The sequence below is a fragment of the Electrona antarctica genome (genome assembly GCF_951216825.1).
Source record: "Electrona antarctica genome assembly, chromosome: 11".
Classification (NCBI taxonomy): domain Eukaryota; kingdom Metazoa; phylum Chordata; class Actinopteri; order Myctophiformes; family Myctophidae; genus Electrona; species Electrona antarctica.
In genome coordinates, this window is record NC_136792.1 from 20,811,828 (window position 1) to 20,834,029 (window position 22,202).

At 41.2% G+C, this 22,202-nt stretch overlaps 3 protein-coding genes across 3 annotated transcripts in view; 2 read left to right on the plus strand and 1 right to left on the minus strand.

Moving 5' to 3' along the window:
- abhd15a (abhydrolase domain containing 15a) overlaps positions 1-22,202 on the plus strand; it is a 374,815-nt gene that overhangs the window by 308,527 nt on the left and 44,086 nt on the right. The window lies entirely within an intron of this gene.
- On the minus strand, positions 3,782-13,193 carry sarm1 (sterile alpha and TIR motif containing 1). The gene is made up of 8 exons (XM_079514483.1): positions 12,709-13,193; positions 11,113-11,731; positions 9,443-9,655; positions 8,878-8,969; positions 8,440-8,766; positions 5,913-6,102; positions 5,181-5,302; positions 3,782-4,864 (listed from the first exon to the last, which is right to left on the minus strand). Exons 1-8 carry the CDS (start codon positions 13,173-13,175, stop codon positions 4,756-4,758), a joined length of 2,139 nt encoding a protein of 712 aa, XP_079370609.1. The 5' UTR covers positions 13,176-13,193; the 3' UTR covers positions 3,782-4,755.
- vtna (vitronectin a) lies at positions 14,875-19,460 on the plus strand (the record flags this gene model as incomplete). The annotated part of the gene is made up of 8 exons (XM_079513744.1): positions 14,875-14,932; positions 15,302-15,421; positions 15,645-16,361; positions 16,514-16,653; positions 16,971-17,127; positions 17,589-17,741; positions 18,311-18,931; positions 19,136-19,460. 8 exons carry the CDS (start codon positions 14,875-14,877, stop codon positions 19,252-19,254), a joined length of 2,085 nt encoding a protein of 694 aa, XP_079369870.1. The 3' UTR covers positions 19,255-19,460.

Consider the following 22,202-nt stretch of genomic DNA (forward strand, 5'->3'; position numbering starts at 1 on the left):
GATCTTGTCCAAACATCACGCAAATTGGTACACAGTCTCTCTAGAGCCATTCAACGAAACGGGTCTTTCAGATTTCTCAGACGCCATCCTGATTGGCTAAGATTGGCTTCCAAAGTTCGCAGGAGTGCTCAGTTTCAAACAAAATGCTGCAAATCATGAACACATCGTGTGATTTCCGTGAAATTGTGCACGCACATTCCCACTAGGCAGAGGAAGAAATGCCACATGAACATTTTCAACTCAGCCTCATGGTGGCGCTATAACTGGCCGAAAAGTGTTTTTACCTCTAACTGCAGATCTGTGGATAACTTTGTATGCCTACTCCCTAGAGGCCAAGGAAAAACCTTTGCCTGGAATTTTTCACATCTGCTCTTTATAGCGCCACCAGGAGGCCGACATATGTAAAACACATTTTCTAATATTCTAATATTTATCCAAATATCACGCAAATCGGTACACATGCTCTCCATAGTCATGTGATCAAGACGGGTTTGTTTGATTTCTCATAATCCACCCTCATTGGCTATGATTGGCTTCTAAACTTTTCAGGAGTAGCCCGCTTTGTACCCGTTTTGTACAAATCGCCACAACTACTCAACGCAGCGTCCGGTTGTGGTGAAACTGTGCATGCATATTCCTACTAGGCTTTGGAAGAAATGCCACTTGACAGTTTTCAAATCAGCCTCATGGTGGCGCTACAACAGGCCAAGCCGCGTCACACACACACTCACGTTTATATTGCTCCTAAACATTTTGCCAAACATCACACACACACGCCTATCCTCCTGGTGGAGACCTGTGCCCAGAAGGGCACTTTTTCTAGTTTTACACTGTAACGGTTGAGGAATAGTAATAACAAAGAACTGTCTCAAGTGGTCTTTATTACACATATATGTGGATGTTATTTGACAGATGTGCTCATGGCAGGATCTTCAAGCAACATGCAGCAGGACACAAGTATTATATTGTCCCAGTTCAACCCACTAGAGAGAGAGAGAGAGGGGTAGAGAGGTACTACTGAGGAAAGGGGGAGAGAGGCAGACAATGGTGAGAGAGTTGAGTGGGAGTCTGCGAGAATGCATCGTTATCTGTTCATTGGACCCTGACTTTTCAGTTTCCCATAAGAGAAGAGAACCAACAGAAAACATTAAAAACTAGAAAAAGTGCCCCTCGGGGCACAGGTCTCCACCAGGGCAGGTCAGGTTGTGGCCTCCTGGTGGCGCTATAATAAGCCAATGTGAAAAGGGTGCCATTTCTTCATACTCCTTTGATGGCAATTGGATGATTTGAGGCATTTTGTTCCAAAAATGTGTTTTGCAAAAATCAACCTGTTGGTGGCGCTATAACAGGCCAATGTGAAAAGGGTGGGATATATTCTTCAGCCTAGTAAGAAAATGTGTGAAAGATTTCACGTAAATTGCATGCTGCGTTCATGATTTGAGGCTTTTGTTCAAAACGGGGCAATCTTGCAAACTGTGAAAGCCAATTATAGCCAATTAGGATGGAATATGAAATATCGGACAGATCCGACATGAGCACATGACCATAGAGATACTGTGTAACGATTTGTGAGATTTTTGGACAGAATCTGGAGGAGTAATATCAAAAAATGTGTTTTACAAAAGTCGGCCTCCTGGTGGCAGATGCGGAAAATGCAGGTAAAAGGTTTGTCCTTGGCCTCTAGGGAGTGTGCATGCAACATTTCACGCAGATCGGTGCAGTTTTAGGTAAAGAATGTAGCAAACACAGTAGTAAGATGGAAATTCTCTCTCAGTACTGTAGAATGATGGGTTAGAGATGATATAGTTATTAGCCAGACCAGCATAAATGTACTCACACCACTCAAACCAAAAGGTGCAAGAACAAAGGAACCATTACTGAGGGGAAAAAAGGTGCCCAATTGCTATCTAAAATCATAGCTATCTATTAATGATGATGATTATGCACAGTGGTGACTGATTTATTAACGGTATCTTGCATTGTGCAATCTTCTGTACAGCTAATCATTGTAATAATAATTGTTAATACTTCCAGTATTAGATTCAAAAAAGTATTTAAAACAGAAATATATTTGCACATATACTTTGATGAAAGGCAAGCAGAAACAATCATACTCAGGAAACATGAAACTCATCACCAAAGAATTATTATCACACTGTCATCGATCAGCCTTTGCCAAACATGTGCAGGCTCGACCATTACTAATGCTCAGCAATATGACAGCCATGGGCTTTTATCTGCGGTCAGGGATTACTGAGTTACACCGCTGTCCCCTCCATGAAACCACGTTTTCCCTGGATGCCAATTATGTGTCCTTCTTTCGTGCATAGGCACACAAAACTGGATAGCCCCAGAGCACAAGGTCAACACTAACAGCAAGCAGAGGTCAAGCCACAGTTGCACAGGAAGAAACCTCTATAAAAACGTGATGATGGTCACAGGTTGAGTAGAATATAAATACATTCATTCTTTATTCATCCACATGAACAATGTGCCTCATTGGTCTAATTTAAGAGAAATTAATAATGCTCCACTAAGTTAGTTGGATGCCAGCTTTTCAGTTTTATTTTATTGTCGTTTTTTTATAGTTAACATAATTGTTATTATATTGAGGTGATATTAATTGCTACAATAGCTATCACGCATATGATATTAACATTAAATATTCATGAGTTACAGTTCCCAATCCCAATGTCAAGTCTTATTGGTGGTCGGAGTAAAAGGCAATAAATGGTGCAGCCATTTTGCAATTCAAGTTAACACGGTACATCGTTCAATTAAAATACCAGGTTCTGTATTTTTTCTTATTTCTGTGCAACATATTTATTGATTAGAAAAGGGAACAGAATATGTGCTCCTGTCACACTAATAAAATGTGTAAAAAACTAAAATCTTAATCTAAAGAGATATGCTTTGGCTTACCTCTTTATATTTAATTATTGGGCAAGGCAGGTATTAAGGCTTGATCAAATGAAATGGTAGTACATGAAAGTGAGCACATGCTGTATTTGCAATTTGATTAGAAAGAATAAGTTAAGAATTTATGTAATGTTTCAGAACACGTGACTTTTATTGAACCATAAATGTCTTGATTACTTCTAACACTTGACAGTCCTGTTAATCACATATTTATCTCAACAATAAAACAGAATGTTTTTTCTTTTACTACTGTATATTGTATTCACAGTAATTAAACCAGTAAGAAGCGAGACACATCCGCCTGGGTGACAGCAAACTGCTGGGCGAGCGCTGGTGCTTTGGCATGGGGGGTCAGATCAACATATGGAATTAATTCTGTACTGGCCATATATGGAGCGTGTGCGAGTGTACAGGGTTTGATGAGGTCAGCTCCATATATGGAGATCTATGGGTGGCAGCAGGGGCCGTGTCTTGAGTGTACAAAGTTATTAGCGTGGCTGGCAATACATTTGGGGCAGACCCGTCAAGTTTAAATGGACAAGTATCAGTCAAAAGGGAGACATCGAAGAGGAAGGATGGATGGGGAAGGATCAACATATGGAATGTCAGAACAGGTCAGCTCCATATATGGAGATCTAAGGGTTTGAGGTCAGATGTAGAGTTGCTGGCCAATATTGATGACATCAGGGATCTCCATATATGGGCTTAATATTGATGACATCGGGGATCGTAACGAGGCGGGGTTGGGGTGACCAACCAACAAAACAAATGACTGACGGGAAATGCACGATTTCATAGAAAATGCGACCTGTGGTCGCAATTACACATTGTGTGCACAGGAGAAACATGGCTGTTTTTTTCTTTTATCAAACAACTCCATTCAGTTATAGTTAGGGGGATGAGAACAGGTTTTCTTATTTCTTTATTGTCAAGCAGCCAAGTAATTAGTCAACATGTGAAAACCACAAGTCACATTGTTTAGCGGTTTACCCTAAACATGTAGTACAACATGTTGTGACAGTGCATGACAAGGCCTTCTAAAATAAAGTCAGATACATGGAATCATAGGCCAAGAGGGCTCCTTACAGGTGTGAATTCTTAATGTCAATATTGATCAATCTTTTCAAACATGAAACAAAATATGCTTCACAAGCAAGCAGTGTTTGATACTGCACAGGTACAGTATATTTTGCATTGCCTGAGGTGCTTTGTAACTTAGAAGGGCTATGATGAATATAGGTTATACCATCTTGTACAATTGGCAATTTTTGCCTCGCATTAGAGCCCACCAGTACATCAAACCATGCCAAATCAATGTACATATGTACTGATTGTAATTTGTAACATGAACCAAAAACTAGAAACCACCATAAACATGGTAATGCTATTAGTGTACAACAGAGATCTAATACATACAGTATTACATTAATCCCAAACTAAATTTGGTCCTGTAAGATAATATAAGGCAAATAGAAATGATAGATTTCTAAACATAGAACATGTGACGCATCAAAAACTATTAATCGTTTTGCAGGCTGATATATAATTTTAAATTTCCTGAGAAACAGAAATAGGCTTATACCTGATAGCACATGAGTATGAGGGTTAGTACATGTTTAAAATATTACATATATAGTTATAATTTTACCATTGCAGATATTGTCTAGCCTATACTGTATTAGGTCTTGGGGTGAGAATCGTATGTAGCATCTAAATATTACTTGGATTTGTTTTTCACATGCATTGGAGCAGAGAAAAAGGCATTGACCAATTAAGCATACTGTAGGCCCTGTTTTATTTGGCATTGTTGGCAGTTAATAGGGAGCTGAGGTAAAACTATTTCTGTGTTTGTCCTTTTGAGCCATCTTTGGCGTCCAGTCGGTCTTGGCCTTTCAGAAAGCGTAGGATCTTCTCAATGGTAGCCTCCTGATACTCATGGGACCACCTAAGTTAAGACAAAGAGGCACAGGGACAAACCGATGGTCTGTTGTCAGATGCAAAGTATTCAACAGACTGCAAAAAAAACAATTGAATGCTACAAAGGAACTACGATAGCACTAGGCTAGCATCTGTCTAAACATGCTATCAAAATTACATTCTTATTTGTAATCCTCTATGAAGTACAAGACATTGTCAATATTGTGTCCATACATTGTCAGTACTGTGATGCTGTAGCATTGGTGATTGTGCAATCCCAAACTAAACAATTGTGAAAAATATTATTTGTTTATAAACAGATTTTTTAGTTTTCAGGAACTCACTTAATGCCATTGAAGTTGAGGATAGACCTCATGTCCTCTGGCAACGACATGGGGTCTGGCCATGCGAAATTATCTGTGACAGGAACAATGTTCTTCTTTCCACCCAAGGCTGTGACAATCTCCTGAAAGATTTAAAGCTTTCAGTCAGACAAAAACATAAACCCAGAATGTGACCTCATATAGGACGAGATATGATCAGCATACCTCTATAAAACTGGACAAATTCCTCTGGCCTTTTGACCAAAATTACTTTGGTTCTACCACTGGTTCCATTCAGGATTCTTGGACCCATGGTGATATCTAGCAAACTCACCAAAGATCTAACCAAACAGCCTCGACCAGAACAGCACCTATCAGAAACTATTAAGTGTGTCAAAACACTTTTTGCCGGGAGAACCAGAACAGAACCGGGTCGGTGAAAAATAGGTATCTGTATCTGTAGTTTCATAGTTGTCTGTTGCCTATGAAATTATGCAATATGCAACCAGTATATCAAGATTCCATGTTTAATATCTCCTGTTTTCCCAGTGTCTATTCTCCTTGTGATTTCTTAGTTGTTTTTTCCCCTTGAGCTTCCAGTTATATTTACTCCTTGTGTTCTTGTCAATAAACTGTTGTAACTCTGCTCTGCCTCTGGTCCTGCATTTGGGTCCTACATCTCCTGACTCACATCGTGACACGCAGGCCTGTGAAGTTAATCTGAGACATCTCAAGACTGACTGTAGTACAGACCTTGTGTACCCAGTCCTTCTGCGCAGTGTCACCCATGCACTTGTCAAGTGCGTTGGCAGACAGGACAAGGATGAAGTTTCGTGCTCGCTGTACACTCTGAATCAGTTTGTCTTCAAATTTTCCAGACTCCAGCTTCTCCACATCTATGAAGACACTGAATCCACGCACCTGGAGGTGCACTTTCAAAAGGCTTAGGAGAGGAATGGGAATAAAAGACACAAAAAAGTGCCTTAATACAGACAGGCAAACATACGGAAAGCATTACATTTGTCATTTGGTGAACTTTCATATTCGTTGGATGCCTTTATGCAATGTATAGTAATGCATATTGCATACATGATTTATAGTATGGGTAACCTGGTTAGCTAGTTCCATGCTCTGTATATTTGAACTAAATAGAATGGCCATGTCTGCTTATCACTTAAGGTAGGGTAAGTGATATTCCTTTGGTAAAATTAGGGATGCACGATTAATTGGTAGCATAATCGGAATAGGCCATATCGGCCATAAAAATGCCATATCGGTATCGGATTGGTCTCAAAATAATACAGATTATTTAATCAGTTTTCACCACCTTAAAATTTTTAAAGGAAAAATTTAAAAAATCGTCAATGAGTTCAATATAAATCAATAAAGTGTCTAGTACCTCTAGTCTACAACAAAAGCCAAATATATATATTTTTTACTTAAGTAATCTTAAGTAAAAATAAACGTTTCTTTTTCTACATTTAATTTGTGTACTCGTCTCATTGTGAGACGAGTAACAGACACTTGGAAAAGGCTAGTATTTATTGATTGATTTCATACTTTATTAACAGGCTTTGGGCCAAGCCCCCAGGGCCTAGGCTCGTTTCCATTGTGGTCCTCTGTATAATATCGGAATCGGTCAGAATCGGTATCGGCAGATATGAGCCTGCAAATAATCGGAGATCGGTCATAATTTCATAATCGTGCACCCCTAGTTAAAATAAGTTAAAGGTCCTACACCACGAATTTCAACTTTTCCCATTTATTTGGTGTTTTTTTTACTCTATCCCCACAAATACCCAATTTTGAACAATCAGGCTTTCTCATCATATTGGGGCTTTTATGGAAATTAGACTCAGGAACAGGCCAACTGATTTGGTGGTACCCATTATGTAATAATGTATCGCCCTAATTTGTATAACCCCTCCCCCTCTGGCCTCTTTCCTCGTTCCACACAGTCCCCCTTGCCGGTTCTCACCAGTGCGAAGGACCACCGGGGCCCGTGTAGCAGACAGTGACAGTCTGGTGATTGAAACGGTGGGGGTGATAGGAGGAGGAGAGGGGAGTGCTACGGTGGAGGGATCGAGACAGACACAGACCCCTCCTCTGCCCCACAACAGCAACTGTACGTAGGGAGGAGTTGAGCCGCTAGCCGCTTTAAAACCAGGACACATTTTCTTTTTACTTGTTAATTTGTGTATATATAATATAGATTCCATATCGAATCTCCTAATTGCACCAACATTGTACTGTTTCATTAAGATTATTAAGTTCGGGGGCACGGTGGCACAGTCGGTAGTGCTGTCGCCTCACAGCTAGAAGGTCCTAAAAGATTATTCGTGTTTGTTATTTCTGGCAGAGGAAGCTACAGTGCAGTGCTTCGCGGTGAGAGACCCCTCAGTCGGACAGAGCAGGCAGGCAGTGGAAGCAAGCAGACGGTGGCTCATTCAGTTTAGCAGCTTGTTTATAAAAAGTATACATTTTCTATCCATAAAAAGGTTGTAGTAACTAAATATATACTTATTTTCCATCTACAGTTGTTTCGTGTGCGGTTTGGTTTTGCAGGAAAAAAGGTTTTGAAACGAGCAATTCCATACTTTCATTTGAGTAATTCAGAATACTACTAAATTGCTATAGAGAGTGTGTTCTATAGGGGTCTCCCTGTCTCTTCAGCTCTTTAATAAACAGAAATGCATTTTCAGGTCAGGAACTCAGGATACAAATTGTATCCAATCTGGACAGAGAACTCAGACAGGATACAGGATAATCTGGACAGAGAACTCAGACAGGATACAGGATAAACAAGTGAAATTGGAAGTGGTGACGCAATGAAAAGTGCAGTCATTTTAACTGAACAATATACATTTGAAGATGATAAATGCGTACTCTTTCCTGATTGGTTGAAAATATGCAACCCACCTGGAAATACATTTTGTGTTTATTAAAGACTCGAGATGGAGTCTGGAGTGGACATGTGGGGGGGACCCCTGTTATTGAACAAACAGTCTAAAGCAATTTATACTATCAGAATATAGTGCAAAAAAAATAAGTTTTGTTTAAAGAATATCACTTAACCTACCTTTAACTTAACTTTAGGTGGTTAATCAGACTAATATTTTTGCATCATTGATGTATTTGTAAAATTATCAAAGAACCTGCGCTTCTCGATTACTCGTAAAAGTAATCTAATAATCGCTAAGGATATAGTTGCAGCCCTATTAAAACCCTGGGATGACCGAGATTAACAACGATAAGGCAATTATCCTGCTTTAGTTCTAACCTGGCCAGCTGGGAGCCTGTGGTCCGACGGTAGCTGATGAACACATCGGGGCCTGGAGGCTGGGCATCCGTGAGGCAGGGCTTGTGGGGCCTGCAATTAGCTGCCAGGATTTTTGCTCGGTGGACACCATTTTCGACGTGGCAGTCACACTGGAGCTGGTGGTCAGTCACGCTCTGCACATTATTGCGATCCACTCCTGACAGAACGAGACCATAGGTATACTGGCGGAAACGGGGGTCCACATCAGCTAACCAGTCAGCCATGTTGTTTGGGTCACATGTGGAATAGTTGGCGTAGGTCTTTAACACACGCAAGTCTCTTAGAAATCTGGAGAACCAGGGGGGAAAAAAAGTCAGCAGGCTTAACTTTTAAAAAAAATATTCCTGCGAAAATGCCTTGTTTGTATTTCTGTCTAATAAAGTATTCAATCAATCAAACCTCTTGCGTGTGAGGCCTGCAATCATGCCTAGGTCAGTTTGCAGATCCTCATCAGTGATGTTCAGGAGGAGGTCTCCATCGACCTGCAACTCCTACCATTATAATGCAGATAAAACATAGTATGAATATATCATAGCATATATATGGTGTTGTCCTGGACAGTCAGCTCTTGTTCAAAACTCACATCACAGCTGTCACTCGATCCTGTAGATAGCATTTGATACAGACTTATAGCATGTTATGTAGACAGCACTATAATTGCATTGTATGTAGTCATAGCACGTCATAGTACATATGTATAGCATAGTATAGTATATATGTATAGTTTTAGTTTATATGTATAGTTTCATTATATAGATATTCCACTGTTACGTTAGCTTACCTTAGCTTACGCATGTTTCATGATAAATGCTTTTTATGTGATGTATTCCCATGCTTTTTTGTTCTTGCTTAATGTAAATCGCTCTGGATTAAGAGCGTCTGCTAAATGCCTAAATTGATTGTAAATTGTAAGCAAAGAGATACAGTAGATAGATCACTAATGAAAATGAATAAACCCAACTACCTGAAAACGTTCACAAAAGGCACTGAAGCCTATCTGCTGCAGCCAAGTCTTCACCTCGCCACTTTTCCAGTTGGGCACAGATGACAAGATACGTCTTGGCACTTCCTCGCCCATCATGCTCAGTGCCCGTTTGGCAAGGGAACAGGTTGTACCATTAGTGCTGTACATGACAATCCTCTTTAGGCTCTGCACCGCTCCGATTTCTTGAAATATCTTGACAGAAGACAAATACAAATTGGCACATTTCTACTCAAGGTGACTTTAAAAAGACACGATAAAGGCTGTAGTTAACATGGATAGTCTGATTTCAGTGAATTTTCACTGAAATAATTATTTAAAAAACCTGTTGTACCTGCATCTTAGGCCTAGGCTATACGAGTACGGGTATCTTTCTAAACAGATATTTTTTCCTCCGTTTAAAAAAATGTTGCATGACATGTAACATGACAAAGATATGTGTCCACACACAAATGCAGAAACGCATTGAACACAGGAGAGAATCACTGCAGTAGCAGGTTTCATTTGTTGGCTATTTTGATTTTATATTTACACTTATGAGGTGCCAAATACATAGGCCTATCATATTTTTTAATGAAGGAATAATAAGTACCGCAATTTAAATATCACCTAAATTGTGAGTGGATGTTTCTTACATTGTCTGTCAGAATGTCATGTGTGTAAATCTCCAAATCCCGACACTCGATCTTCTCTCTCCATATAATTTAAAAATATGATTCTGATTTATACACCAAATGACAGACACTTTATCATTGCTCTGGCAAGTGGCAAGTCGCATCCGCAACCAGTTGTGAGCTAGTAGAGTGGCTATTTTCGAGGTGTATATACGACACATCTTGCCTGGCCAAAATGCAATTCCTGATGTCTAGTCTGTCCTTTGACAAAACATTATAATGTCTTATCATAGCCCTGAAACAATATGACCGTCATGTTTCATCGCAATGAACACGTCTTAGGGGATGTCACAATAGGTGAGGAAATACATGATTCTCACATCCATGTGGCGTGCGCTGGTGTAGCTGTCAGACGAACTTTACGCACATGCACACGCCGTGCATAGACTTGTTGGTGTCCTGCACAATGGCATTTGGCCTGGGTCTTTATTGGTAGGTTAATAATATCCACAGTTTCTCTGTAGCGGTCCGCAATTAACCTATTATTCAAGCTTTGCACTCGGCACCAATACAAATGAAATCATCTGGTGGCCACCGCGGACTGGACTAGTAGGCTGATATTAATTATTATTGGATGCCGCAGAGCAGAGCCTTTGCTCGCTGGTGACATGATGCAGTTGATGCAACAATGATGAGTTTTAAAGTTGTTAACAGTGATATAAAAACATGAACAATCTGTGTAGTTTCCAGGCGCAAGCTGCATTTCTCACCTAATTATAGTAAAAATGATATGCGAGAAGGAGCGGCGATTCATCGTTTCTCAAAAGCTCTGTTTCACATGACTACACAGATCCACTGATCCGGATATTTTGGAAAATCTTCACTTATTTATCCGTTTCCCAAAACCTCCGTTTGAGTGGCCGAAAACGCTGTTTGCGTGTGGCTGAAAGGCCCAAACGCACACAAAAAAAAGCGTTTTGAAAAGAGACTTTTACGTGGTTAAATAAAGGAAGTGATGAAGTGTGAAACTGACAGTACCTTGGTGTTACGTTGACGGGACTTGATGCTTGCCTCAACACAGAGGTAAAAAGCAGCTATGCACTTCCCCTCTAGTCTTGTTCCATCCAGCAATGGCAGGAGGTGCTGCAGGTCAGCTGCTGTTCTCCCCTGCATGCTGTCAGCACTGTCCAGCAAGGTCCGAGCAAACTCATCTGGGTCTAATGATGCAATAAATGGCTCCACCAACTCCAAAGTCCCAGATTTGACCACCTCCTTCTCAATTTCTCGGTTGGCAGCTAACAGAGCTACAGCTAGGCAGGCATAGAAGCGAATGAGTTCATCCTCTTTAGAGAAAGCCAGCGGGAAAAGCCATTCAGGAGCTTGTTTCTCGATCATCAGCCGCTGGCAGCGATGGCCTCCATACATGGCACAGTTGGCTAGGGCCACCGCACAATGGCGCAGCACTGTGGGGTCTGTACCTCGGCACCAGAAAAGAAGAGCATCCATGGCGCCATTGGCGATGAGCTGTGCTGATGTTTCTTCTGTGTGTTTGAACATATGCTCCAGGATCCCTGAGACACTGCGTGCCAGCTGGGCATCTTCCTGCTCTCGGGTTAGGTTGAGGATGACCCCTAGCCCCATGCGCGCCACGTAATCTCTGGTGGAACAAGTACAGTAATCATTGTAAGGAAGCACAGCTAATGATCATTTCCTTATAAATGTAGAGCCACTGAATATTTGTGATTCAGCGGCTCTACATACAGTATATAAAGGAAATCATGACCAAATACAAGCTTTTGAATAGAGGTGTAATAGATATTTTTCACAGCAGCCATTTTGCCCTGATATAGTAGGATAAACAGGTGTAAGCCTACCTAGTACCTATGATATACTAACTTGGGTTCCAAATCCATTCCATTCAGGTCAGAGTCGTGGTGTTAGTATTATTGTACACAATGGCTCACTGGAAAGACTCTGCTACACTCGGCTAGCAGGGGTCTTTTTGACATTTTTTTGTTTCTTCAGTGTGGCTTGTCAATATTACGTTGAATTATGATACCAAAATATAATATTTACAACAGATTCTGATTGTCCATAAATAAAATAACCTTTTTGAGAGCCCTCCTATGCCCAGCTTTGTGTGTCTATGTGTACCCCATAGTGATGATTGAACACAGAATGTGATGTATGATGATAAGAGCGCCCCTCACTTCATGTTTGAGTGTGATGTTTTCTTATTTTGAAATATTTACATCAGGACATTCATTGACATAATTAATTCAGAGCTCTGTCACTCAGTGTGAATGAACGCAGAATTATGTATGTTATTTTAAACCAGAAACACACTAATGCCAGTGTGCCAGTGATTACCCTCCCCTGTGCCAATGTTGGCACCATGCGTAGGGCCTACCCCTGAGTGAGGGGCCCTGACCTACCTAGCTCTGATCCATAGCTCTAATGCCGTTGCATTTAGATGCAACGGCATTAGAGCTATGTTATGGACCAGAGCTAGTGCCTACCCATGTCAATATTGACTAATGCTTACTGCTTACCCATGCATGCCAGCTATTTTGATAGCACCCTCGGCCTCGTTAGGCCTACTTATGCGGTAATAGAGGCCTTAGACCTACATACCTGTTCTCTGAAACCAATATCTGTTCCAGAAGTTTTGCCGATTCGTAAGTGATCTCCACCGCAGGTGTCTGCAGAAGCTGAAGGAGAAGCTCCAGACCTCCATCCAGCCGGATTCTAATGCAGATCTCTTCGGCAACCTGGCGGCCAACAGCGGGTAAAACCCAGGCCTCCTCCACCAGCTGAAATATCTCCGCGATGGCCCTGCGGGTCTCATCTAAATCCGACGTGTCTTTGGCTGACTGCAGTGTCTTGATGGAAGAGCGGAGGGCAGGGAGCGAGCTGTCCAAAACGACCTGCACGTCGGCGTGGATTCCCGGCGACACGGATTTGGGGGGCTCCGTGACAGAGCCACTCCTGCGAGTCTGGAGCCGGCTGACATACTCGGGCACCGTGAGTCTTTCTGAGCTGAACATCGTGGACAGATGTCGATAAAGGCTCCACAGCAACACGGTTAGAGAAAAGAGCATCTACTGCCTAAGAGGAGAGGGCTTGAAGCGGGTCCACATCTATCAAATTGAAATATGAGATCTGAGACAGCTTCCGTGGTGCCCTGGGGAGTGTAGATTGTAGTCTACTGTAAACAAAACGACTAGCCTACTCCTCTGTCGTGCGTCAAGTATCCTCGGCCTAGTCTGAAGTAATTAAAAGTGACGGTTTTCACAAACAAAACGGCACAATTTCTCCTAATTTATCTATGGAAATACAAATAAGACTAACTATAAAATAAAGACTAAGACTTACACGTGTCGTGAGCAGGTGAGCTATATGATAGCAAATAAATGCGTTAAGCTTGACACTTCCTCTTTCATCAATTCAACACAATGATTCACACAACAGCTCAGAACTACTAAATATTCGAGTCCTCTCGTTGAGAATGTGTGGATCTTGGTACAAGGCTGCCAGAACCCGTCCCAGAACTATTACACAGCAGATTATTGTATTTAGCTAAGGAGCGGAAAAAATAGACAACAATGCAGTCCAATTGTTGTCTGTCAATCGCTTGCAGAAATTGAGGTTATCCAGACAAAGACTTGTTTATCCCATGGTCACTCTGCTAGAAAAACCGTTCCGCATAGATTCGGCTCTACGGTTCGTTAGTTATGATTTTTTTTAAATTTTCTTTTATTTCTCGACAAAATAGCTCCTGGCTCAGCTCACCCTGTGGTCAGCACCGTCAGCATCTTCTTACAGCATCATTCATCGATGTTCGAAACGCCCTCTGCCTCCAGTCCAGACAGAGAAACCTCTCCTCTTACAGATGCAAAACATCCACAGCACCAGTGTTACACAAGAGACTGCTGGTAAGGCGGCTCTGCCCCCTTGTGGCGTAGCAGTAGAACAGCAGAGAATAATTAAAATTCATGTCAATTCGAATTACACGACCAGACCTACTGTACTACCTGACTGGTCCTGACTTGAAACACACTTGTAGGTTCAAGGATGCTCTTTGACCTTCTTAATGCATTGTTTTGCATTCACTGCTCCTGAACACGCAGCACGCAGGTACTTTCTTGACAAAGTCACAAGGCCTACTGTCTGTCTGTCATACTTGTCACTTTGTCAAGCTTTATTTAAACATCTTCAGCCACTGTGAAGGAAACATCACCTTCACAATGGCTGAAGAGTAAAACGTAATAGATTTTTAAATAAAGCAAGATGTCACATATGCTATGTAATAATGATACAACATAAAACATAAAAAACAAAGGTATATAAAGTATCAAATATAGCTGCACATTATTACTTGCAATTCACTGAATGTGTTACTGTACTTGCCATGCAAATATATTCGATAATGCAGCTGCTTCTCCAATACAGTATGTTGACCTGAAAATAGGAATATTCAAGAAAACTGGACAACACAGCCTTTCAAAATGTAGCCTAATGCTTTTTTTCTTTTTCTTCTATTTTGTTTTTCTTTCTTTTTTTAATGAGGGTGGGCGTCCTGCTTTGTTTGTCTAGTATGTTTTCTATTTCTATCAACCCAACCACCCCACCCCTCCTCCATACATTGTGCACTCCTCTACTTGAGGAGAAACTGGAGTGCAAACAAGGTTTGGGTAAACAAGAGGGTGAATGACACTTATTTCCACTTATTGGTAGCACAAGGCCCAGCATTACTCGTCTACTTACGGGACTTCCGACTTACACATTCACAGAGAAAGCATGAGACTGAGGCCGATGCTGCTGTTAGCTCTTCTGGCTACGGCCTTTGCTGCAGAGGGTAAGTCTGAATATTTATATATTTATAATTGTAATAAGTAAAAAAAAATATTTCTTTGTGTACTTTGATCAAGTCAAGGCAGCGATATTGGGAAAGTCGAGGCATAACTAGTTTGTAAGAATGTACCATTTTACACCTCCCGATTTCAATGGGTGCAGATACGGTATATTGGTCAGTGTATTGACAAGGGAAAACAAATTGTTTTGTAAGACTTGATCATGTGCTAATACCATGTGTACTGTACTGTATATGCGCTTTGTCTGAAGTATAAATATAACAAACAATGTAAGCCATATAGGCAGAGTAACTTTGCTTGCAGTGCCACACGTTGGTTTATCAATTCTCTCCACTGTGTCTATTGATCTCCAGAGTCATGTATGGGTCGCTGTGAGAATGGATTTGATTCTCAGAAGAGCTGCCAGTGTGACTCTATGTGTAAATATTACACTAGCTGTTGCTTCGACTTTGCAACTGTTTGTCGCATGAATAGTAAGAAGCGTCTTTACTAATGTGTTGATAATCCATTAACATGCTTATTGTAAACCCAGTAAAGATAATGCATTGGATATAGATATTGTCACTAGTAGTACCCAGTAAAGATAAAGGATTCGGTAGATATCAAAGTCACTACCCAGTGAAGATAATGGATTGGATAGATTGGTTTGGTGTGATTAGATTATGATCACTAATATAACAATTTGTTCTCTCTCAGACCGTGGGGACACATTTATCATCGCTGAGGATGATGATGACTCGTTCACCAGCACTCCCAAACCTCAAGTTGAGTCTAGTCGCCATCGGGCCCAACCCACACACCGTCCCCAACCCACACGCCGCCCCCAACCCATACACCGCCCCCAACCCACACGCCGCCCCCAACCCACACACCGCCCCCAACATACACACCGCCCCCAACCAACACGCCCCAAGACCCCAAACCCAGTAACACCAGGGGCACTGGACCCTATAACTCAGAGGGTCCCGATTACAAAGACACAGAGGGCTCCCACCACACAAGCTCCCACCACACAAGCTCCCACCACACAAGCTCCCACCACACAAGATCCCATCACACAAGCTTCCACCACACAAGCTCCCATCACACAAGCTCCCACCACACTAGCTCCCACCACACTAGCTCCCACCACACTAGCTCCAACCACACATGCTCCCACCACACATGCTCCCACCACACTAGCTCCCACCACACTAGCTCCCACCACATTAGCTCCAACCACACTAGCTCCGACCACACAGAAAGTGTCCATAACCCAGGCAGCCTCTGTTGTAACCACAGCCCCAGTAACAACAGCAACCACAGAGATAGTGACCACAACTACCACCCTTGACCCGGATGCTAAAGTCTGTAGTGGTAGGCCTTTTGACTCCTTTACACAGGTGAAAAATGGCTCCGTCTATGCCTTCAGAGGTAAGCATGACAAAGTAAAAAAATAAATGAATAACATAATATTGTTCTAGTTTCCATTGGTGATGAGCAGAACATAATATTGACTGAACTGACATGAGACTTTAGACTAAGTTAATCTTACTGGAAAACAAAAAAACTATGTCCTGACCTAGGGGACTACTTCTTTGAATTGGATCAGAAGAGGGTGCTACCTGGTTATCCAAAGCGCATTAAGGATGTCTGGGGCATCAGTGGACCCATTGATGCAGCCTTCACCCGCATGAACTGCCAAGGAAAGACCTACATCTTCAAGGTGGGAATGAAGAAAAGTTGATCAAGTCTTTTCTGTAAATTCAGGAGTTGGGTTTATCTCTGCTGTGACAATTAAGGGAATTGTAATGCTAAAAGCAAATCAGAACTGCCTAGTGCCTACACAGGCCCAGACGGCTGGTGTAGCCGTCTGGGCATCTAGGCTGCTAATGCCGCCTGGTTCGATTTCCAATCCCGATGACCTTTGCTGCATGTCACTCCCCATATCTCTCTCCCCATTTTCTGTCAGTCTACTATCCCTACTATCACTAAAGGCAGAAAAAGCCCAAAAAATATCTTAAAAAGAAAAAAATCCCACAGGGAAACCGGTACTGGAGGTTTGAGGATGGTGTGCTGGATGATGACTACCCAAGAGATATCAACGTGGGCTTTGACAAGATTCCAGATCATTTGGATGGTGCCTTTGCCCTCCCTGCCCCTGGTCACCATGCCAGAGAGAAGGTCTACTTTTTCAAATGTACCAGCAAGTATATTAAGCTATTAATATTTGACATTAATTAAATGGTAAATGGTAAATGGTGCATTTATATAGCGCCTTTATCCAAGGCGCTTTACATAGATTGTGCATTACATTCACCCATTCATACACCGATTGCGGCGGAAGCCATGCAAGGTACCAACCAGCACATCGGGAGCAATTTGGGGTTCAGTGTCTTGCCCAAGGACACTTCGACATGTAGACAGGAGGAGCCGGGATATGTTAGCCCAAGCAAATTCAGCTAATAACCGTTCTACAAGCTCATGTTCGCGTTGCAATGTGTTTGTAGATTGGCTATTTTCAGCAGAGAGATTTGGCATAGAGCTGAAAAAGAGAGTACCGAGTATTTGTCAACTCGGGTCCGTTTTACTCAGTATAGTAGAAGTATGGTAAAACTAAGTGTTTAAGTTCATATTAACTGCACATGTCTTCTCCACCAGCGGACCAGTATTACCTGTATGAGTTCATGCATCAACCATCACATGAGGAGTGCATAGCTATGTCCGAGAGGTCCCCCTCCACACTCTTTAGTCGTTATATGGATGTGTACTTTAACAACTACGAGCAGATGTTCAGTGAGCTCTTCTCTGACCGTAAGTTGTCCTGTTGTGTGGGTGATCTAAATATTGTGAGCATTTTGGAAGTTGCAGGCAGAAGAGATTTTGTCAACTGAACACCTATAGACCAATTTAACATTCTATTGTAGCTAGGATATGCGAAAACCCATAGCAGCATCCTGTGTCAACTGTTTACACCACTAGGAAGGCATAGATTCAAAGTAAAATTGAAAATAATAATGATAATAATGTTTAATAATTGCTTGCTTTAGTTTCTTGGATATAAAGATCACAGAAGATCAGAGAAACAGTTTGCTAGATTAACAGTTGCAAACAGGAAGTTCACAAAGTTTGGAACATTACAGGATACAAGATTTTAGGATAGTTTAGGCACCCGGATGATTTACCCTGATTACATCAGATCGGGTCAGATTCAGATTACATCGCTGACCCGTAATTGTCCTTTAATCTAGTAAAGGTAAAGATGTGTGAGGAATAAAAGCAATTAAGAGCCCCCTTGCCCATACCATCTTGTGTTCACATCAGTGTTATTATTTACAGCTTGAAACAGTATACATTTTTAATTTCCATACCCTTTTCCTTAGTGCCCCGGCATAAAAGTCATCATCATTTCATTAACAAGGACTGGAAGGGCATTAAGTCACCCATAAATGCTGTTCTGGCTGGCAGAATCTATGTTGCCCCGGGCCCCTCAAGCCCTGCAGGCCGTGATGACCACCGATATGACCCACAAAGGAATCAACAATATGGCCAACAGAGGACCCAGACCCAGTATTATCAGCAGTATGGACAGCAATGGGACCAGCAATACGGGCAGCAGCAGTGGGGTCGTCGCAGGCAAAACCGCTCACCTTTCTGGGAGACCCTGGCAGAGCGAGGGATGAACATGGGCCAGGGCTATGCTGATAGAGGGATGAACATGGGCCAGGGCTATGCTGATAGAGGGATGAACATGGGCCAGGGCTATGCTGATAGAGGGATGGACATGGGGCTGAGGCTGGCGGAGAGGAGCATGGAAATGGAGGGGAGACAGGGAAGGGACTGGGATGGACGATGGGATCAGGACCGGGATCAGGACAGACGGGATAGCAATCGGGATAGCAATCGTAGAAATGACGGCAACTACGACTCTAGATATAACCCCTATGGGAGCAACAGGGAACAGCGGAATTGGCCTCTACAGAGTGTGTACTTCTTCAAAGGAGGTAATGCTAATGGCATAGGCAATTTAATCCTTTTGATGTACAGTATATAGTAGATAGCAAGTTCCTTGATACATTATATTTCACACACAGGTCATTTTTGAACTTTCTGAATTTGCTTTGAAACATAAGGAATAGCTGTGAATATGTTTCAACAAAACTGGTCAAAGAGAAGAAATAAATATCAAACTCATCTATGTTTTCCAGATAAGTATTACAGAGTGGACCTACAGACCAAGAGAGTGGATCCTGGCAGTCCTCCATACCCCAGATCCATTGCCAAGTACTGGCTCGGCTGTTCGGACCCTATTGGGGCAGAGAAATAGTTGACATCACTCAGTGTTTACCAATTAATTGACATAAGTTACACCAGGGGTTATTGTTACTTAGATCAGCTGTAGATTTTGCGACATTATTTATAGTGATAAGTTGTATACTGTAGTATAAACCTGCAGAATTATCATATCCATGTGGCATTACTGCTTTTATAACCTAACAGATTTTTTTGTTGGATTTCATTAAACCTATGAATCATACTGTACATACACAGAATTAATAAAGACACGCAAAATATGCTGTCTCTTGTGAAGATATTGTGTGCTTCCCTGACATGTATTGTGTTTCCCTGTCTGACAAGTATTCAACAACATGGCTCTTATTGGAGATCAATAAAGCTCCACCACTCCTGTACACCACAGCACTGTCTGGACCTCATGATGGTCAAAGTTCAACTGGTTTACTTATGTTACTCAATGACTTTGTTGGTCTTTTCTGTATTCAGTAGTATCAGTTAAAGGACGACTTCACCACTTTTCAACCTGTCTTCATATACAGTATTTGGTCCTCGCTAATGTTCATTATAAAATAGCACAGAAACTCGTCGTTTGTTAGTCATATTATTATTATTTTTTTTAAACAAGATTTAAAAGATATATATTTCTATTTTTATTATCACCAGAATGATGGCTTTCATTATAGAATATTATTATTTTTTATACTGAAGTACCACCTCAGAAAATATTTGGCTCTCCAAGTACCACCATAATAACTGGTGTTAAAATACAGGAGCGTATACCTGCCCTTTTTGTTCCATTCCTAAGCCAATAACGCTGCTGCTCTGACAAAACTCTGTCTAGATCACTAATGAGCACAACTGTTGATATTTCTAACGTGATTAATCTGTCCTCAAATCTTCTATTAACGGCTAGGTGTGATGTCATGCTCATTTCAGCATGGCTGGATAGCCTATTTCAACCAATTGCTTGGTCAGAAGAACTACTTATACCTTAATACAAATATGTAATTCCACTTTTGTCTTTTTTTGGCGACTCCTCTGTGTACCACCAGAGGGGGGCTCAAGTACCACTAGTGGTACTAGTACCAGTGGTTGGGAATCTAACCTACTTTGTGACAATATGCAAATAAACACAAGTTGAGGTTCAGGGTTAGCCAAAGCTAGTCACAGATCTGTTCAAAGACACCTTCATTCATCATTCTGGTACAGAGCCTGCTTAAGGTTACACTTACTACAGTCCTAGACTAATACAAAGTGTAAAACTGAATTAAGAGCTAGTTGAAGTTAGAATTTTAAATGTGTATTGTAAATCTTATTTGCCAAATGACTACACCATGACCAACTTAACCATATTCAAATGGCAACTATTTTGCTCCCATGTTATATTGGTATGAGCATGACATGAGTCAAATGGTTGCAGCAATGAATATGATATATTGCGCTAGTACCACATCATTGGTGAGAGGCTGACTGTGGTTGAGGTCCTTGGAGGCTGACACAAATATGTCTGCCTGGACTTGAGCCCATCAATTATATGACAGTACAGGCAACAAAACACCTGGCGGTGTGACCTGGATGCAGATGTGAAGAGGCCTGGACATAATATAGGGGACAGCGGGAGAAACAGGACCAGGATGCCCAGAGAGCTCATGTTTGCAGCCTATGCCCAAAGGTGTAAGTAAAGAAGTACAGGAATTAAATGAGGGAATAACTTTCTGAAGTACTATTGTAGTGTTTTCCTTTTAGATTACAGTTAAATAAAGATGATCTTGGCACTGAGATTCTTTTAACTACAAGGACTACTCTACCCTCCCTGGCTGTGACTGATGACAGTGTCTTAATGAAGGCCAAGGATCTGATAAATAGATAACTACTACAAAGCGTTGTTTTATTTTTACATGTTTAATAGCTCTGTATTCTGATTGCAATCATTGCTATATCAAATGTTTGTTCTCCCTGTCTGTCTCTAACCTGACTCCGCCAGATGGGGCAGCAGAGAGTACACTGGGTTCCCCCCTCCTAGTGTACTCTCTGCTGCCCCATCTGGCGGAGTCAGGTTAGTCTGTCTCCAGCTCTTTAGTAAACAGAAAATGCATATTCAGGTTGGGATACCTATTATCCAATCAGGAGAGACAACTACAGCATACAGGAATAAATGAAACAAATACAATTGGAAGAAATTACACAAAGAAGTGAGTGGACAGAATTGCAATTGGAACACTATAAATTGAAGCTGATGAATGGGTATTCTTTCTTGATTATTTCTTGACCAACCTGAGAATGTTGCTGAAGTGAACACTATAAAAAATATTACTGTCACAATATAGAGTTTTACCTTTTAACAGAAAAAGAAAAAAATGCTTTGTTTTAACCAAAACATATCACTTCAACTACATTTAAAGGGAAATGTATAATACAAAACAGTGAGTTGCATCCCATCGCCATTCCTCTACCACTGAGAAGTATAGCATTTCTCTGGGTACAGTATATGGTGATATATATATAATATATATCACCATATATTTATATAATATGGGAAACAGACAATTACAGTACTTGTATAGATGTAAATCAGGTAAGAGATATCTTGAAATCCTTATTCTTGCCTTTCATCTGAGCTACGTATGCTGAAAGTCAGGACTCACAACTTATATTGTGGATGTGGTCTCAGCATACAGGATCCCAGGATGGCTTTCAGCCTTTTTTGGTTTCAAACCTGCCCCGGATAATAGTGTCAGAAATCCCATTAATAGCTCTGCAGTTGTAGTGCAGGTGACTGGTGAATCTTTGTAAAATGGTTGTTGTACTACTCTTGAACCATCATTGTTCAAGTTTATTATTAAGCATTTGCCAATTTATTACAATAATATTTCAAACTTAAATCTTTAAATGAATCATTCATACTATGATAATATAGTGAAATACAAGTTGGCTACAATCATGCCTGTACAAATTAAGTTTCAACGTTCCCTAGCTTTC

Excerpts from the sequence above, each read along its gene's own strand:
- sarm1 (XM_079514483.1), bottom strand. The coding sequence starts at position 13,175 with ATGCTCTTTTCTCTAACCGTGTTGCTGTGGAGCCTTTATCGACATCTG. Across the intron at positions 9,656-11,112 it reads CCCGTCAACGTAACACCAAG|ATATTTCAAGAAATCGGAGC; the intron begins GTACTGTCAGTT and ends TCTTCTGTCAAG. Across the intron at positions 6,103-8,439 it reads ACAGGCTCCCAGCTGGCCAG|CCTTTTGAAAGTGCACCTCC; the intron begins GTTAGAACTAAA and ends TCCTCTCCTAAG.